Raw genomic sequence first — 17,255 nt, 5'->3', positions numbered from 1 at the left:
GCTTGCTGCGCTCCTGGCAAGGGAAAGGCGCCCGTGGTTACAGCTGGGAGAGTACTGGGAGCAAACTGGACTCGGCAGAGAGATCCCAGAGAGAGCACAGAGGACACGGTGGGATTTGCTCGGTGCTGTTACACCGGTCAGCCACACACGAAATAATTGCAGCTTTTCATATGGAGTGCGTGTTGCTCTGGGACAGCTTTCACCCCTTGGATGTTCCCAGAGCTGCACTGAGCTCAGGAGAAGAGCAGGAGATGGAACAGTGGGAGGTGTTCACACCATGCAAATGGCAACAACCACTGCCCTGAGCCACCTGAGCAGCCAGGAGTGCAAAGCACTTCAGATTTGCCACAGTGCACAGGGTGGGATTCTTGGGGCTGTGCAGGACAGGAGTTAGGCTCAGTGATTCCTCTGGGTGCCTTCCAACTCCGTATTTTATGATTCTCAGTAGAGCTTTAGCATCCAGATGGCCCTGATGCTACAGCTGCACAGCTAAAAACCTGCCTAGTGGTGTAACATAAAGGGGGACAAGCCTACTACCTAATAACCAAAGTAGCAATCCTCCTTCTATGTTTCAACATCCTTTGATAAAAAGATACATCATCATTAATTTCTCTGAGCTTGGGCAGATTTATAGCTCCATTTAGCACCTGAAATGTGGGAAAACAGAGGAACAATTGACTTTCCCAGAGCAACAATTAGACCTTGTTTAGAGGGGAAAAAAATTACTCTGATCATTTAACTCAGCCCACACAAGGTCCTTTATGAACTGTTTTACCACGCTTGGACATTTTAGTCCTAAATCCATTTAAAATCAATTCTAGGTAAGCTGAACTAAACTTAATTTCCACTGATATGCAATGGTGTATGTAGCCTTTTGCAATGACTTAATAAATCCTTTAATTTTATGATGTTGCAACCATGTGTGCAATAGGAAAACATACAGGGTTTAGGGAATTAGCAGAATTTGACTCCAAGTCTCTGCTGTTCCAGATTTCTGCCAGGACCCAGGGTGAGCTGTGTAAACCCAAATCTGTAAAGACTTTCCATGCCATGCTCTGGCACTGGCAGCAGACTGGCATTTCTGACCATCTTGGTGTTTTCTTTGCATTGAGAAGCAACAGCACTGCCCTCTCTCCGTGAAGTGCTGCCTGGATGGGTAAATCACAGATGGCAAGACTGGTGTGACAAATGCAGCGTGGCCTTGAGACACACGAGCCCTGAAACCCTGAGTGAGCATCTCCCAGACATCTCCCACCTTCCTCCCCACTGCTTTAACTGTGAGACCACGCTCTCCCTTCCCAGCCTCTCCACCATCTGCAGAGTCCATCAGCTCAGGAGGTGGCCCAGGCCTCGGGAACAGCTCCCAACATCCCCTGTCCCTGCACGGATCCCTACCTGTGCTCTGTGTGCCCGCTGAGGGCTTGCGACCTTTGCCTTTAGGAACTGGGGGTAGCAATTCCACCTCCTCCTGAGGCATCTGGGCAACCTTCTGCAGAAATATCTTCTCCAGGGCTTGGGCCATGAGGACAATGTCATCTGTGGGCTGCACAAAGAAGAATATGAACCTTTGTTGTATCATTCACATATCTGAAGCAGTGAGCTTAGAAAACACTGAGGCCCTTCAAATAAATTATGGTATTCAAACGCTGACAATAAACAGATTAGCTCTTCTCCCTCCTTGCTTGCCACTCTCCTGCTCTTCTATTCTGCTCTAGCATACAATAATTACAGCTCCTAAGTGTGCTGCATCCAGAGAATGATCAGGAGTTCAGAAGGAGCCTGATAAACCAGTATCCAGTGCAGCAGTGTGGAAGCAGCAAACTGGAACGGATGAGCTGTCCTTCCCTGCTTGCCAGCAGGTCCAAGGGAAGAGGCTAAACACACATTCTGTGGCTCAAACTAATTAATTTGTTTGTTTCAGCTGTTCTCCAGTCTGGGTCTATGATGACAAATGACTGGAGAAAACAGAACACAAAGAATTTTAACAACCTAACAAAACAGCAAACGAGCCAAACCCAAAATAATATTAATAAAGCAATTTAAATGTGTGTAAGTATGAACATATTTATGGAGACAAGAGTCAAAGAACAGAATTATGATTCTTGAACTCCTTTCTGCTGCTAACAGATACTATTCAGTGCCAGACAGTCTAACACACAGCATTAAAGCACCTCAATACACCTGCAGAGCACTGCATTAAGTGCAGCTCATCCCAGAAAACTCCTAACTGACAATAAAAGGAATAAAAACTTGCTGCATAGCCCCAAAACAGAAATCTACCTATAATTAAAAGGCATATTTGCCATTGTAACTAGTCTGGGGGAAGAAAGAGGCAGCACAAAGACAGCTTTGTGCATTTCAAGTAACGTGGTTGCAATTAGTGGCATTTCAAATCCTTACAAGGAGGGCCCAGAACTGGCCTTGCACAAAACCTGCACAGTAACAGGGGTAGGTGGGTGTTTTCTAAAGGCTTTTCTGGGTTTTTTTACCTTGTTATAAATGTAACAGTTTGTAAACATGGTGTTGAAATCCTGCATACATTCACTGGCACTCCAGTAATAGTTGTGTTCCAGGCGCTTCTTGATCGTCCCCATGTCCATGGGGTTTTTAATTATTTTGTGATAATCCTGTTGGAAAACCAGGGAAGATGTTACATCTTCTGATTCAGTTTTGTTCACATCTCCCTCTAACCCCTGCTTTCTCCTCATCCCCCTTCTAAAAAACATCCCCACCACAGCATGCAGAAATTGTAAATGTAAATTGTAAATTGTAAATATAAATTAATTTATTTTCTAATTTGTATCTTTTTAGTCTTAGCATTATTATGAACCTGTCTCCAAAACACACAACCTCCAGTCTGGGAATCAGCATTTGTGCCTCCCTTTTCAAAAGGCTGCCTCTGGCACTCACAGAAGTTTATCAGGGATGGCTAAAACTATGCTCAAAGTTCCAGTCTCTAATTTTAAGAGCATTTTGGCCTTTAAAAGATTTCCACCTGTTAACCCAGTTTCTCCATGGGCTGGTCTGGAGCACCTGCAGAGGCTGTGATTAGGGGATGCTGCAGGGCTGTGCAGCGTAATTTTCTTGTTCTGGATTAGAGCACCAAAGCCTTTTGTGCTGCACATGAAGCCACTGGCTGAGCCCAACACCATCCCAGGCACTGATATTTCCCCTCTAAGCAATCCCAGGCACTGATAGTTCCCCTCTAAGGAATCCCAGGCACTGAGAGTTCCCCTCTAAGCAATCCCAAAACTGACCTGACCACCACAAAGCTTTCTATGCTGAGAAGATGACAGAAACGTACCGGCAAATTCAGTTTAATTGCATCAACAGGCTGGTAGAAAGGCCAAGCAAACTGATGCTTCCACAAGGTCTTCACCACAACATTTTGCATATATTGCAGCTGGTTGGTTTTCCGGCCAGGTTTGTTGGGATTTGTCACCTCTGGAGGCGGCGGATTCACGGGGCCCTGAGGAGCCTGGATGGCTGAGGCGACTGCCGACATCTTCCTGCTCGGGCTCTCACTCGCTGTCACTGCGGCAGCAACGGGGAGATTTTCTTTCTTCCTTTATGCTCCCTGAATGGGACTGACATCCCATTTCCAGGGTGCAACCATACAACCTAGATCAAACTAGACAGAGAAAGAGGGAAGGGTGTAAATAGAGATTTTTGAAGCAGGCAGGTTGAGATATTTCTTCTGTGGACAATACTTAATCTCAGGCTCTTTACCCCACTGGCTTTGTTCCTGTGGCACAATTTATCGTGGAGATGGGAACAGTGCAAGACCCAAGAGACAATGGAACAGCAACTCCCAAATTCAAAGCCTGCAGAGACACAGCAAGCTCCATGGGACTAGTTCTTGCTTTAGTTGGCTCAGAGAGCATCTTCATGTCAAGAAAACACTCGGGGCAACCTAAGAATCTGCTCAGGGAGCACAGTTAGGATGCAATGCAGACTCCATGAATGCACTGATACAAGCTGCTAAACCCATAGCTTCCAGCTCCATGCCAACTGAACTGCATTGTCTCCAGACCCATGCTGCCTGGCCCCCAGTCAGCCCACAGGGCTCTGCTCTGGTGCAAGGGGCAGTCTGAAATCCCACAATGAAGAGCAGCCAGCAGCTGCCAGAGGACCTCAGTCCAGGGAAATGAAAGAAGGGGCAGAGGGAGACGCTGTGAACTGCTGAGAGTGAAAGGTGTCACCAGAAACATCCCAACTTGAAGTGATCTGCACTTTGAATCTCATAAATGTCTTATTATGCCTCTTACTACATGCACCTGACTGGTTTTGACCCCAGTTTTATATTGAAGTTTAGAGATCCAGGCTCAGATAATAACTGGTGTTACACTGATATCCCGTGACCTGGCTCAGACAGTGCTGTCACGTTCTCTCTCAAAGACACATTTGAAATAGAGGAGAATACATAAATTGCATTGTTGTATTCTGGTTTTCCCTCTGCAAACTGCAGAGGTAAAAATAGCCCAGTATCACTGAGCCTTGTGTAGCATATGGTAAACAGCTTTGCTATGTCATCTTCCATAAACATTGGATATTTCAGCTCACATCAGGACTGCAGCTACTCTTCTCATGGCAAACAGACCACAATCACTTTCCAGAGGCAAATTATTTCAAATATGTTTAGAAAGCCATACAAATATTCTGACATACACTTCTTGGTTGAACAGAGAAACATGAGCAGGGACAGAAGGAATGAAAAAGCAGGGAGACATCCTAGGAAAAACCCAAAAACCTCTGCATTAATACAGCACTAATCATCTCTACTGAATATCTGGGCTAAATATAGAACAACAACTTACCCTGTGAGCTGCTGATTAGATGAAGGCAAAAAGTAAACACATACCTAACTTGGGGAAATTTTACCAAAATAGCTGTGTACAAACAAACAGATCTGCAGCAGAGAGGGAGGGAACTGCTAAAAACCTAAACCAAACCCCTGTGTGAATACATGTGATTATCTGTGCAGGCAACAGCCAAGTTCAGCTCTGATGCTGCCACCATTTGTTCAACACCCACTACATTCCAAGGATGGAGAAAAATGCCAGTAGGACTCTTGTATAGCTCCAGAATCAGGCTTCTGGTCCCTGTTTTTTGATAACTCAGGAGCCCAGCTTAGTTCCAAAAGGACTGGTTTCTCATGTGCTCATGCTGCTGGTGACAGGCAGGATGATCACCAAGCAGCCAAAAGGGGTGCTGGCATCCCCTGGACGAGGAATTTCATAACTAGAATGTTATTTGGGATTTCAGATCTGGGGAAGGATTTTCTCCCAGTGTTCCATCAAGTCAAAGCAGCAGCAGAAATATTGCAAAATTCAGTCTTCAGATCAAGGGGGGTAAATAGACCAAGATTTAAAAACAATAAAAAAAGGATAATTAGGAAGTTTCATTCAGTCTCCTTCTGGGGAGCTCCCTGCATGGATTCAGGTTTCTGAGCAACATCCATCATCGCAGAGAATGCAAGGCTGGCTGCAGGTCCCTGGTGACCACCACTGAAACATTTTGTTTGCTGTCTTCTTGATTAACAAACTGAATCCAGTGCAAGGATTGAGGGGAAATAAAAGACCCACAGAGAGCAATTCCTACTGCTAGACAGCATTTGGGTCGTAAGTTTGAAACTATGAAGTGTAACTTAAGTCTTCCCTTTAAATAACCTGAGGCTAAATATGAGTCTCTTTTCATTTCAATTTCCTCATGTCCTACCTCTCAAACTCCAATTTGATAAGGACTTTTAATTAATTGATATTAAATCCCAGAACTGTAATTCAACAAACCACAGATCCATAGCTCCTACCTCTCTCAGACTTTTTCTCCCTGATCTTAGCCAAGGCTTTCAGTATCTTCACCCCACAGCTCCTCATCTGTGCCATGGAGATAGTGGCAGCTCCTTTCTGTCCCACCCAGCAGAGAAAACTCTCTGGCATGGGCACTGCCTCCCCACGGGGCCATTTTGATCCTCAAGTTTAAACAAGGCTTGTACAGTCCACATAAAAGCATGGAACAGTCATCAGTGACATAACTCAGAAAGGATTTTAATTAAGAACATTACCAAAACAAGGAGGGGCAGAACCACGACAGCCAACTTGGTCAGTTCCCCGCTCCTCTTTAACTTCCATGCTCCAACACACTGGGTTTTACACCCAAAAGTGGCTCCAAACCTCCCAGCAGCATTGGCATTGACCTGCTGGATCCTGCAGAAGACAGAAATAGCTACCTGGACTATCTGGCAGCACTGGAAGTACTGTCCTGCCATAAATAAAGCTTTAATGTGCCTCACTGTACCTTTAACCCTTGGTCCAGCAGCTTCCTCACCATTTGCTGGGGAGGCTGCTTCGATATTGGTTCACTTTGTAATTTTTAAAACTAAGAATTTGCTTCTACAGCCATTCCTTTACCTTCAAAAACTCAAAATGGCATCATCTTTAAGAATGTAAAAAGCAGGACTATGAGAAATCTGGAAGATGAGGGTAAAAATGCTTTGAAAATGTCCAAAAGGCAATGACTTTGAATTAAAGATAAATTAATGGCTAAGAAATCTAGTCCATGTGAAACATCATTTATTAAGTCAGGGAAGTGAGAGCCCTGACCATCTGACATCCCAAATTACCACACAAATCACCCAAGAGGACACTTTAGTAGACCCACAGACAAAAATTAGGCAAGCTTTTACAAATTCTGCCATAACTACAGGTAGAATTGAACTACACAGCTCTTGTCTAAGCACTCCAGCACCCTCTGAAACTGCACTGGTATCAATAAATATTGAAATTATGAGGGACAGGGACTCAGGACATCACTGTACAAGGTACTGTACAAGCCTGGAGTGCAGACTGCCAAAACCAGACACCATGTGCACCTTCCAGTGAGGGGCTAAGGTGAGACTTCTTTTAACCCTGCAATAATATCTTCTTAAATTTTAATTTTTAAATCACTACTTATCCTGCTCCTCAGGCCTATTCAAATAGCAGGAGCTATTCTTGATTTCTCTGTCTGCACAGGTGGTTTTGATATTGCAAGTTTAAAATACACTCTAAAGTGCTGTCATACACAAGGAGTGAACACTGCTTCTTCCTTCTTATTCAGTTTGAGATAGTAATTAAAAACAAACCCCAAAACTTCAAAGAAATGAGGTTTTAAGTCCTGGAGTTTAAGTCTTTTTCTGCTCAGTGTGACAAACCAGGCATCAAAAAACCCAGCTAGGTTGGATGGATTTTTTCTTTTAAAAAAACCTTTCTTCCATTGAATCCCTCACACAGGGTCAGTCAGCGGAGAGACAGCTGGCATGGAGAAAACATGTCAATAATTCCCTGCACTAGCAGGAGAACATTTTCCTGTCTGCAGTGGTGGGGACTATTTTAAAAGCAGCTCTGAAGCCCATGAAGTGTGCAGTGTGCCAGCTCTCCTGCTGCTCCAGCCAACGGCTCTGCCACTTCCTTTGGCAGTGCCCAGCGTTTAACGGATCTTTGCTCCCGTGCAGGCCCCGATGGGGTTTGTTTTGATTGCAAACTTACAGTGAGCTTTATGGTAGCCTGGCAGTCCAACAACTCCTTGGTTTTCCTCCCTCCTTGGTATAGTATTTCTGCGTGGTTACTTGGACATTGATCAAAATCTGGCAGAATTCCAGCTCGGCAAAGAAACAGCCACATAAATCTTCCCATCAGGGAAAATTATCGAGTTTGAGAGATGTTCCTTGACCTCGTTGTTATCTGCACATTTTTATTTACATCACAGTAGCACACAGAGGCTGGGCAGAGACCAAGGTCCCTTAGCAGTTCACACTCTGCACACACAAAGACCCTGCTCATTCCTCAAAGGGCTGCTGCTCACAACTCACACTTTACACCACGGTGAGGTGACTTGCCCAGAGACCCCCAGTCAGCAGCCAGACTCAAAATTTGCCAGCAGGGCAATCAGAGCAGTGCCCTCCAAGCTGTTGCTCCAAGCATTGCTCCCCTACATTGGCTCCTTGCAGCCTCCAAAGCAGATTCTCAGTCTCTTTTTTCCCAACAGTTGGAAGTTTGGTCAGATTTGCCACCATGTGAGAGAAGCAGCCCAGCCTTGGTCATCTTGCCCTGACTTTGTCTGTAGGAAAGGTTTAGCACTACTGAACCTCAATACAAAGTCAAGTAAGGTTATTAATGAGGGTTGTACCCATTTCATTCTGTGGCTTTAGAAATTAAGGGCTACATCAGTCTTCTCAGAAGGAAACAAAACTTGTGGTTGCCTCCTTTTCCTCCTCCTTTGCCTTCCCTTCCCAGCCCCACACAGGAACTGAACTTCAGGCAGCTTTCAGTACCTACTAACATGTCAGCAGGGATGGTGTCTTCAAGCACAAGGGATGTGCAATTTGAGAGCAAGACTTGAGGACAGACGAGCTGCTTTATCAGCCAACCCTGCCCTGGCAGACAGACACACTACACACAACATGCCACCCCCTCAAGACACTGGGATTTACACTTTGCTTCACTGCAGGAGCTGGGAATTTGGCTTGCAGTGCCCCTGTGGCACACTGCAGCACTCTGAAAGTCCATTCAGCCATCCTTGCTGTCTCCCAAATCATTAATTCCACACTTCACAGATTTGCTTTTCATGCATATTATTTTGAGCACCGCCCTAGTAACATCCTGAGACTGGGAGATGCAACTGTGTCCTGAGCTCACCTCTGCACGAGGGAGGGGAAAAGATCACAGCAGATTAAGTCAGTTCCTTGGCTTTTGACTTGGTTGGTTTAATGCTCATTAGATTATGCAGATGGCTTTCCTACCCTTGGTCTCTCCTTGGCTATTATAAGAGCAGGTGTTTCCTCAGTAAGGAGCCTAACCAGTAGGTAGGAATCAGCCAGGAGTAACTGGTAATTTCAGGGGTCTTCAGTTTTGATGCCTACTCAGTGCTCCCTGCAAATCATGCGGCTGTAAGATCTCTGATGAGATGCCTTCAAATCCAGGGATAGCCAGAAGTTACTTTAATAAAAGCACTGGAGACTTATAAACACTGTTAGGCACCTCAAATAAAGTGATGGACTTTCTGATAATTTGAGTATTTCTCTCCCCCAAGTCACTAATGCTACAGGAAGCACCTTCTGATCAAGTCTGAGCAGGAATTTAGCTGCATGTCACGCAGAAACCAAATGGGGCTCAACTGATTTCTAAAGGCTGCAGTTTCAAGGGCAGGGAGTGATGTTTAACACTAAACCAAGTTGATTTTCATAGCTTTGAATTTGGCTTGGAGAACAGTTTTAAGTGACCAATGTCAGTAATGAATTAGGCATGGTTGACCTTCCTTTGCACTGGGGAGGACAGAATGACCCCTGGACATCTCTTCCTGCCCTGCTTTTTGTGGAAAACACAGAGGCAAATTTCAACTCGGACTATGTTGGTTTTGTGCAAGCTCCTGAGTTACAGGGTTTTGTTAAAAAGGCTACGAGAGGAAGGAAAAGTGAGTGGTTACACAGCTCACTCTGTGTTGGATTCCTGACTGCAGGAGCTCAGCTGGCTTTGAGACCTGACTGCAGTAAGGTCTGGACTCAGATATGCTGAACTGAACTTGCAAAAAATCAGCCAGGAGGTATTTCAGCAAATTAACTGGGTGGCCTATCATGGAAAAGTTAACTTAATGCTTAGCTGTAATAAATAAAATCTATGAACAGGTTCCAGAGTACTTGGAGTAGCTGGTGGCTTGCACATCCAAATCAGCAGGATGGGAATGGGTAGGTGCTTATCAGGAAAATGCTGGTGCTTGTGCCTCTCACAAGATACACAAATTACACCTTTATGGCAATGGAAAAAAAAACTGTTGGGCTTTTACATAAGAGATTTGGCATAGCAAGTGAAGTGTTTGGGATAACCACATGTCTGGGCAGACTCTGCTCGTGCCATTTTTCCCCCAAAGGGAAAGGTGGAGATGCAATGGAATTACCTTGTGTGACCCACAGGGCTGAACCCACAGCACCTAACGGGGGCAGAGCCAGGGAGAAGCCAGACAGCCAAAATTTACAGGGAAAACATCCTGCTTAGAGCAGATTTTCCCTCCTATCCAGTGCACTGCACACTTATTTGGCAGGCAATTCCTATCACCTGTAGGCGTGACTGCAGCCCCCCAAAAGCCCTGCAGCCCAGGACATCAGGCAAAAAGGAAGCACTAGGAAGGTGCTGGCACATGGCCACACACCATCCATGCTCTCAACGTGTCAGGAGCAGGACGAGGGGCAGGAGAGCTCAGGGAGGCAGGAATGTGGCTGAGGGCACGCTGGGAGTGCAGTGCAAACCACAGCACAGCCAGCAGCACAGTCCTCTGGGACTCAGGAACCACTTCAAGCCTGATCCTGCAAATTGCTCAGCAGCTTTCCCCTCTCACTCAGCTGCAAGGTCTCTGTGGCTCAGCACCTCACCACAGAGGGCTTTGCAGACTTATCACCTGCAAGATACAACTAATTGGTCAATCAAGATAAACCTCTTTCTAAGGAAGATTTAAGCACAGGCAGGAACAAACTTAAGCTCTGCACACTTTGTGGTTTCTCTACCTGAGTCAATCACTATTCTAGCTGTTAGAAAGAGGTAAAATGACAAGGGAGGTTCAGTGCTGCACATCTGGGGCTGGAGACTCCTGTGAGGCTGATCACAAGTGTGGGTGCTGCCACTGCCTCAGTCACAATAGCTGGGAGAGCTGAGGGAGTCAGTGCCCCCCAGCCCTGCAGCAGAACAGAATCCCAGCAAGAGAAATCCCAGTGCACAAGGGCAAGGGGTGCAGGAGCATGGAGATCCTGTTCTCTGCCATCACGTTTCCTAAAAGAGCACAAAAAGAAATTGCAACCTAATCAAGAAAAACCTCCATGTTTACATGAAGGTTGGCCAAGGAGAGGAAAACTTCTGGTGACCCCCAAATTCAAGGCTTGCTGAAGGGCACAGCAAACAACTCCACAGACTCAGTCACAGCTTCTGCAGGCTGGCCAATTCTAAAAACTCAGAACTGGCACAAATATTGTCCTGCTGGCTGCCTTCTTTGTTATTCCACCTCTCTCTGTTTCTGGAATTACTATCACTTTAAGCTTCACAGAGGGACAGAATCCACTCTTCCACTTCTACTCACCTCTGGTTTTGCATTCAAATCCACACTTCAAGGACAACCAGAACTACAAATCCATTTCCTCACCTGGGTTTGAACCACAGTCACCCTTTCTGAGCATCCTTCACATCAGCATCACCAACTGTTCTCAAAGTGGGAGACAAACTGTGTGACAAACTGACGTTCCTTCAGCTTGAACTTGCTTCTAACAGATCTCAGCGGCAAGGAATCTCTGAATTCCTGCTTGCCCAGCCACCAGAAAATGCACATGGAGCAAAAGAAAAATCTTACTTGCTGAGAGCTGTTAAGAAGAAATCACCCAGCTAAAAGTGCAGGAGCAACAGGTCCATCCTGGACACACCACCCCGGTGACAAGCAGCAGGCTGAGGCTGTTCATCATTTCAGAACTGGATGATAATGCTGAATAGTCTTAACCTGATACTCAGTGGCTCCAACAGAAGTCAGCCTGGGGCTGCCTCTGCTTGTATTCCTTCAGGAAACAAAATTGGTGGATGGAAACAGATATAAATACTACCGAGCAGATAAACTGCAGGAGGAAACAGGCAGCTAACCTACACCCTCTGGGAGAAAACAAAACACAGAGAAAGTCAGTAAGAGAAAGGAGGGATGAATAGAATGAGGAGACAGAAGTTCCCTGTTTCATGCAGTTTAAAAATGCGATTGACCACAGGCTGCTGTTAAATGCTGGATCACACCCAGACTACTTTTCTGAACTACAAGCTAAAGCATCATAACCCATCTCCTTCAAGGCTCTGCCTCCATATCTGATTCCCCACATTTCCCCTATTCCTTCACAGCCTCTCTTCTCCAACAGTGACACTCCTGACCATTCATCCTGTGACTCCAGCAAACCATTTTGCCAATTTCAGGTCAACACACTGTATTTCAGATAAATTATTAAAAACAAACCAAACTAACTGAAATGAGAACAAAAAAACCCACACACTCTGGCCCTGTCCCAAGTTTCAGACAAGGCATGCACAGCAGCAGCATTTAGGTACAGCCAGTAAAGCAGAACGTGGCAACACCCATACAGGGTCCAGAACTCCTAATGGGATTATTTTACGTCTACACCCTAGTTTTCTGCTTTTTAAAGGATGTGATGTGCACAGTTAAACATTTGAGTCCTGAAAAAGTCAGCCCTTCCTCTTTTTAATCAGCCTATAGTGCTCTGTGTACTTTTAGAGCACAAGGAAAAGCCTCAAACTCACTGTTTGATTCAGCATACAGTGAATAAAGGACACAGAGCCTTTCCACAACAGCTTTTGTCATGGTTGTTTCCTTCTCTGCACTTTGATTTCCAAAAAGAGAGATTATTGGACAGAAAGCTTTTTGAAGAAAAGTCTAAAAAAAGGAAAAGAAAAAGCCACAAGAGCTCAACTACTTCCCTGCTGGGCAGAGCATCTCTGAGCATCTGCTGTACCTGCACAGAATTACAAAAACTCCTGCTACAAGCCAGCCTGCTGACAGGTCTGACACCCCAGGCTGCAGGCTGGTTATCCTCCACTTGGAAAATGGGGATATCAATATTTCCACTGCCATCTGCAATTAAAGTCATTAGCCTTTTCCCACGCTTTTATAGATTAACCCCTTCTCAGTGTTATGGTTGCACCAATTTTAAAGAAAGGGGAGAAAAATAATCAAGAGCACAAAGGAACTTGTATTTACAGGTTGTTCAAATACCATTACTGGGATTTCTGGAAACAAATTCTTGACTAAGTACAACACTCCTTGTCATTGGAAGAAAGTGCAAAGCTAAAACTGCCATCTGCTTTATCCCTTTGCCCACACTGCAGCACTCTTTAGAAACATTTCTAAAAGATAAACCACAACACCCAAAAAGTCTTTAGTGGCACCTGTTAGGGAGGGGGGGTTAGATACAGTCAAATTCCACTTCCAGCTGAGTTTTAAAGAGGCTACAGAAACAGGAAGATCACCTCCTCTTTACAAAATTAAGTACAAAAAGTACTCTGAGTAAAGTATAAAATACAGAGCCCTTGCAAATAGCACTTAATTCCTCTGTATTACCTATTTAAAGGGTTGTTTCCTGCTCTGTGGAGCCAAGAACTTACACTGCAGTTCTCCCTTACACCACCAGTTCTGCAAGGCCATATATCAGCATTATTAATATGATTTGCAAGTGCTACAGATGTTCTCCTTAGGGGCAGCTCCATGCAAACATCGACAGACTTCTAATAAACAGACCCAGACCCATCTGTTAACTTGTTTGAAGCATTCCACTGTACAGAGCAGAACTAAAGTGATTCATTAGAGAAAATATCTTCATCAACAACCTCCCCTCTTGTGCTCCAACACTTTCTCCTACTTAACTTTTAAATTTGTTGTTACGTATTTAAAGTTACTATTTTCAAAAAGAACAGTTAATTTCAGGACAAAAAGCATTACAAGTGTAGTAAAAATGGATGAGCTGCCACTGGTTTAAATCATGCTCTGGGTTTACAACTACAACACTGCACCTTTCCCATGCAAAGTCCACCTAAAATCAATACACAACAATCAAGTCAGTTTAAGGGGATGAAGGATGAAATGAAAGGGATTGAATTACCATGACATAAATATACTGCTTGTTAGCTGAGCCACAGTAACGTTAGAGCTGCTAATGGGGCAGGGTAAGAGCCCCCACACACCAAGGGAATTACTACAGCCCTGCAGGCAGAGCAGCCATTTGTTCCAGCAGTCACCCTCCCATTTAAGACCACCACTCATCCCCTGTGCACACTGCCACCAGCTTGGCTTTATCTGTTTCCAAAGCAATTGAAGTGCCCTGTGTTTGAACAAGCACATTGTCCCGGAATAACTCCGTGTGTTAACTTAAAGCAAACACAGCCACACAAGCACAAAAGGCTCTATGGGCTCTACTACTTCCGATGAAAAGTGATTTTGCTAAGGTTGGGTAGATCCATAAACTTGCTCAGCTATGCAAGGAAGTTCCAGGTCAGCTGAGGTGTGAACAAACTGTGGTAGTTAAGCCGCTGTTGCTCCCTTAGAGAGCATCAAAGCAGTTTCTGAGCTTGAATTAAATCCCCAAACGGTCTGTAAAAAATAAAAGGAAAAATTTGGACCTTGAAGTTACCCCTCCCTATGCAGGGATCAGAGGCTGCTGATTCAGGAAAAGGGGGGAAGGTGCTCCCTACTGCCTCAGACCCCCAGGGAACAGTGCTGAGGGCAGATGGACAGAAGGACACAGCCTCCCCAGCACAGCTCCTGCTGAGAGCACCCACGGCTTAGACAAGTCCTAAGCTGCTCAGAGCTCCTGCATATGGATGAAGCTCAAGTCCAAGGAAATATGACCATGGCAGTGTGGACACAAGTATCCCAATGGATTCCCATGTGGCTTTCCCTGCCCAGGACAGGAATACACTTTCAGCACACTGGCTGATCCATAACACTCCCACTCACTCAGGCAAGCAATTACTCCAGGGGAAACTCAGAGGAACATTCCCTCTCTCTTCACTGAAGTGCTGCACTTCAACATTATTTCATAGACCCTGAGCACAACTGTAGCAGCAACAGAAAAGCTGTAAAAAGCAGTGCTTTCCAGGAAGGAACAGCAAAAAGCAATGCTTTCCAGGAAGGAACAGCATTCTCCACTAAACTCAGACAATTCTTACACATGTGCTCCATTTACCACTTTCACTACAGCTCACAGCAAAACACAGTTCCTAAACCAGCCTTGGTAAGCAAAAAGGCAGCTACATCCTACAGCCCCTCCCAGCAAACAGCTCTGGACTGCAAACTCTGCACTTGCTTATAGCCAAACCAATGGATCAGGGCAGTTTTAGAAGACAGATTTATCTCAGCATGGCCATATCGATGGGTTTTGAGAAAGGGAGATCCCCAACCAGGCACCCTCTGTGATGTTACACAAGGATGAGCCGAGCAGTTGAAAAGACAAAGTACCAGAAGGAGAAATGTGCATTCTCTTCAATTCAAGCAGGGTTTGGTTACTGCAGGAGAGTCAGTCACAATGAAGAACATCTCAGCTCTGTGCCAGTGCATGGTCTGCATGGATGGCAGTGCAGCTGTGTCAGGAAAGCTCTCCAAGTGTAAACCACAACAGTGGAATAGCAATCCTTTCCTGCCCCTGCTTCTCTCTCTTTAAAGAAAAGGCAGCAGCAAACAGGATTATTCCCAAAGCAGACCAGTGTCAATCACATCCGAGTCTAAATCTCAAGGTTTGACAGTAAATGGGATCAGTGCACACAGGGAAATTTCTTCCAGATCTGTCCCTCAAGCACAGAAATTTCACCTCAGATTGTTTTTGCTACACCTGTTGCAATACTGGTGGAGAGGAGAAAACCCTGCTCCCAGGAAAGAAGAAAAACAAACTCCTCTGACCAGGTCATCCACGCTGCTGAAACCCTTCCAAATATGACAACATCTGCTGAAAAGAGACCAAGGCCTGGAAAGGTGCATAAGGAACCCAAAATAGAGGTGAGTGGTTTCTTCAGACAGTATCTAATCAAGAAGAAAGGAAAAGGACTACTAGAACACACAGCACATTACAGAGAATTTCTGCACTGCTCTCCAGAAGAATTTACATCCTTCCAACAGTGGCTTTAGCAACAAGTGGGTTAAAGAGTTAAGTGTGCCACAGAAAGTTTTTCACTTCCAACAAGCACTAATGATTGACAAAACAACCCCCATGTCGCAGTAAGATCCTGTGGAATGAAAAGCTGGAGATGCACAGACCCTTCCAAAATGTCCTGACAGCTCACTGAGCAGCACAGCACACAATGGCTCCCTCCCAACTCCCACAACTCCACTGCTTGCAACAGGGTTCTGGGCTACTACTAAAGAATAACGTGGCAAATTGAAATAAAGCAAAGCCAAATCCAAAAAAAACCAACACCATGTACAAAACAAAACATATGTCTCATCGTAATGATTGGGAAACCCACTGAGGATTAATAAATTTTGCAAATTAGCAAAGAAGGAGCAACCAGGATTAAAGAGAAACAATCAACAACACTGAGATGCAAAACACTCTCTGTTCATTTATTTAGCAAAGTGTAGCTCTGCCTGTGCTGAAAGCACCTGATAGCTTACCAAAGAAGACAGAGTAATATATTTTGTAAAAGTAATTAAGCCTTTGAAATATGAGACCTCAGTACATCACTCAGCTGCTGCCGAGGAGAGGGATTTGACTCCCAAGTTGTTTGTGCTGTCAACAAGAGAGATCAGGCTCCCAGATTACTCCCGGGAGGAGGAGTGAGATTCTAGGAGTGCAACAGGGCTTGGCTGGAAACCCACACCCCACTGCACAAGTGCCTCCCCTCCAAGGGAAATGGTAAATATTAAACAGCATCATTCAGAACATGCAGCAGGCAAAAGATGTTTCTGGGAAAACTCTGGGAAGCCCCAGCCCAGAGTGTGCACTGCCTTCAGCCTCACAGGGAGAGACCCTCAGCTCAGGCAGGCACCCCTGGCCTGCAAGTGAGGTTTGAGGATACCAAAAACCCCCATTAGACTCACTCCATCCTAAGAGATGAGTTTTAAACACACAGTTCTTAACTCAGCAAAGAGGCCTCTTGCAAGATTATTAAGAACTGTGATTTGTGTCACTGTACCCAGCAGTGCAAAGACACAAGCAGCTAGGAAGCCCCCAGAAACATTTGCATTTGCAGACACTGACTAATAATAAAATCAGCCTTCCTTAAAGACAGACACTGCAAGGGCAAGCTCCCCAGCACGCTTACTGAGCTGGAACTCAGCCTTCAACATGCTTCTCCTCTAAATACTTACTAAATGACAAGAACTAAAGTTTTTGTAAGCACTTTGGTGCTTATGTGACACCAGTTTTATTTCCAGAAGCCTAGTTTTTATTTGAAGATAACAGAACAAACACTCCAGAGTCAGCTTTGAAAGCACCCCTCAGACACTTCACATTGCACGTGCATTCTTTCTTAATTTCAACTCTGCATGCATAGGTCACTACAACTAAAAAGCCTTTCAGTGCAATAGCTACTGTCTCAGCACTGGAGAGACAATATTGCAATCAAGCTAATGCTGAAGATTGTATAAGACTGTTACCCCCTGCCCAACCCTTTTATTAAACATTGTCTCAAAACACTAAATAAGCATAAGTATTTTTATCCAGTGCAGACTAAAGAGAAAGAAATACACAATCTTAGCAT

General features: G+C 44.9%; 1 protein-coding gene across 1 annotated transcript in view; it reads right to left on the bottom strand.

The window, feature by feature from the left end:
- BRD3 (bromodomain containing 3) overlaps window positions 1–17,255 on the bottom strand; it is a 35,229-nt gene that overhangs the window by 15,938 nt on the left and 2,036 nt on the right. The window contains 6 exon segments of the mRNA XM_031057197.1: window positions 1–65; window positions 164–187; window positions 469–489; window positions 1,386–1,543; window positions 2,490–2,627; window positions 3,305–3,631. The exon segment at window positions 1–65 is cut by the window's left edge and continues 95 nt beyond it. Coding sequence (XP_030913057.1) covers window positions 1–65; window positions 164–187; window positions 469–489; window positions 1,386–1,543; window positions 2,490–2,627; window positions 3,305–3,505 — 607 coding nt within the window. The 5' untranslated portion in view covers window positions 3,506–3,631.

The sequence above is a fragment of the Geospiza fortis genome, unplaced genomic scaffold (assembly GCF_000277835.1).
Source record: "Geospiza fortis unplaced genomic scaffold, GeoFor_1.0 scaffold27, whole genome shotgun sequence".
In the NCBI taxonomy this organism is placed as follows: domain Eukaryota; kingdom Metazoa; phylum Chordata; class Aves; order Passeriformes; family Thraupidae; genus Geospiza; species Geospiza fortis.
This window is presented reverse-complemented; position numbering and strand designations above follow the sequence as displayed.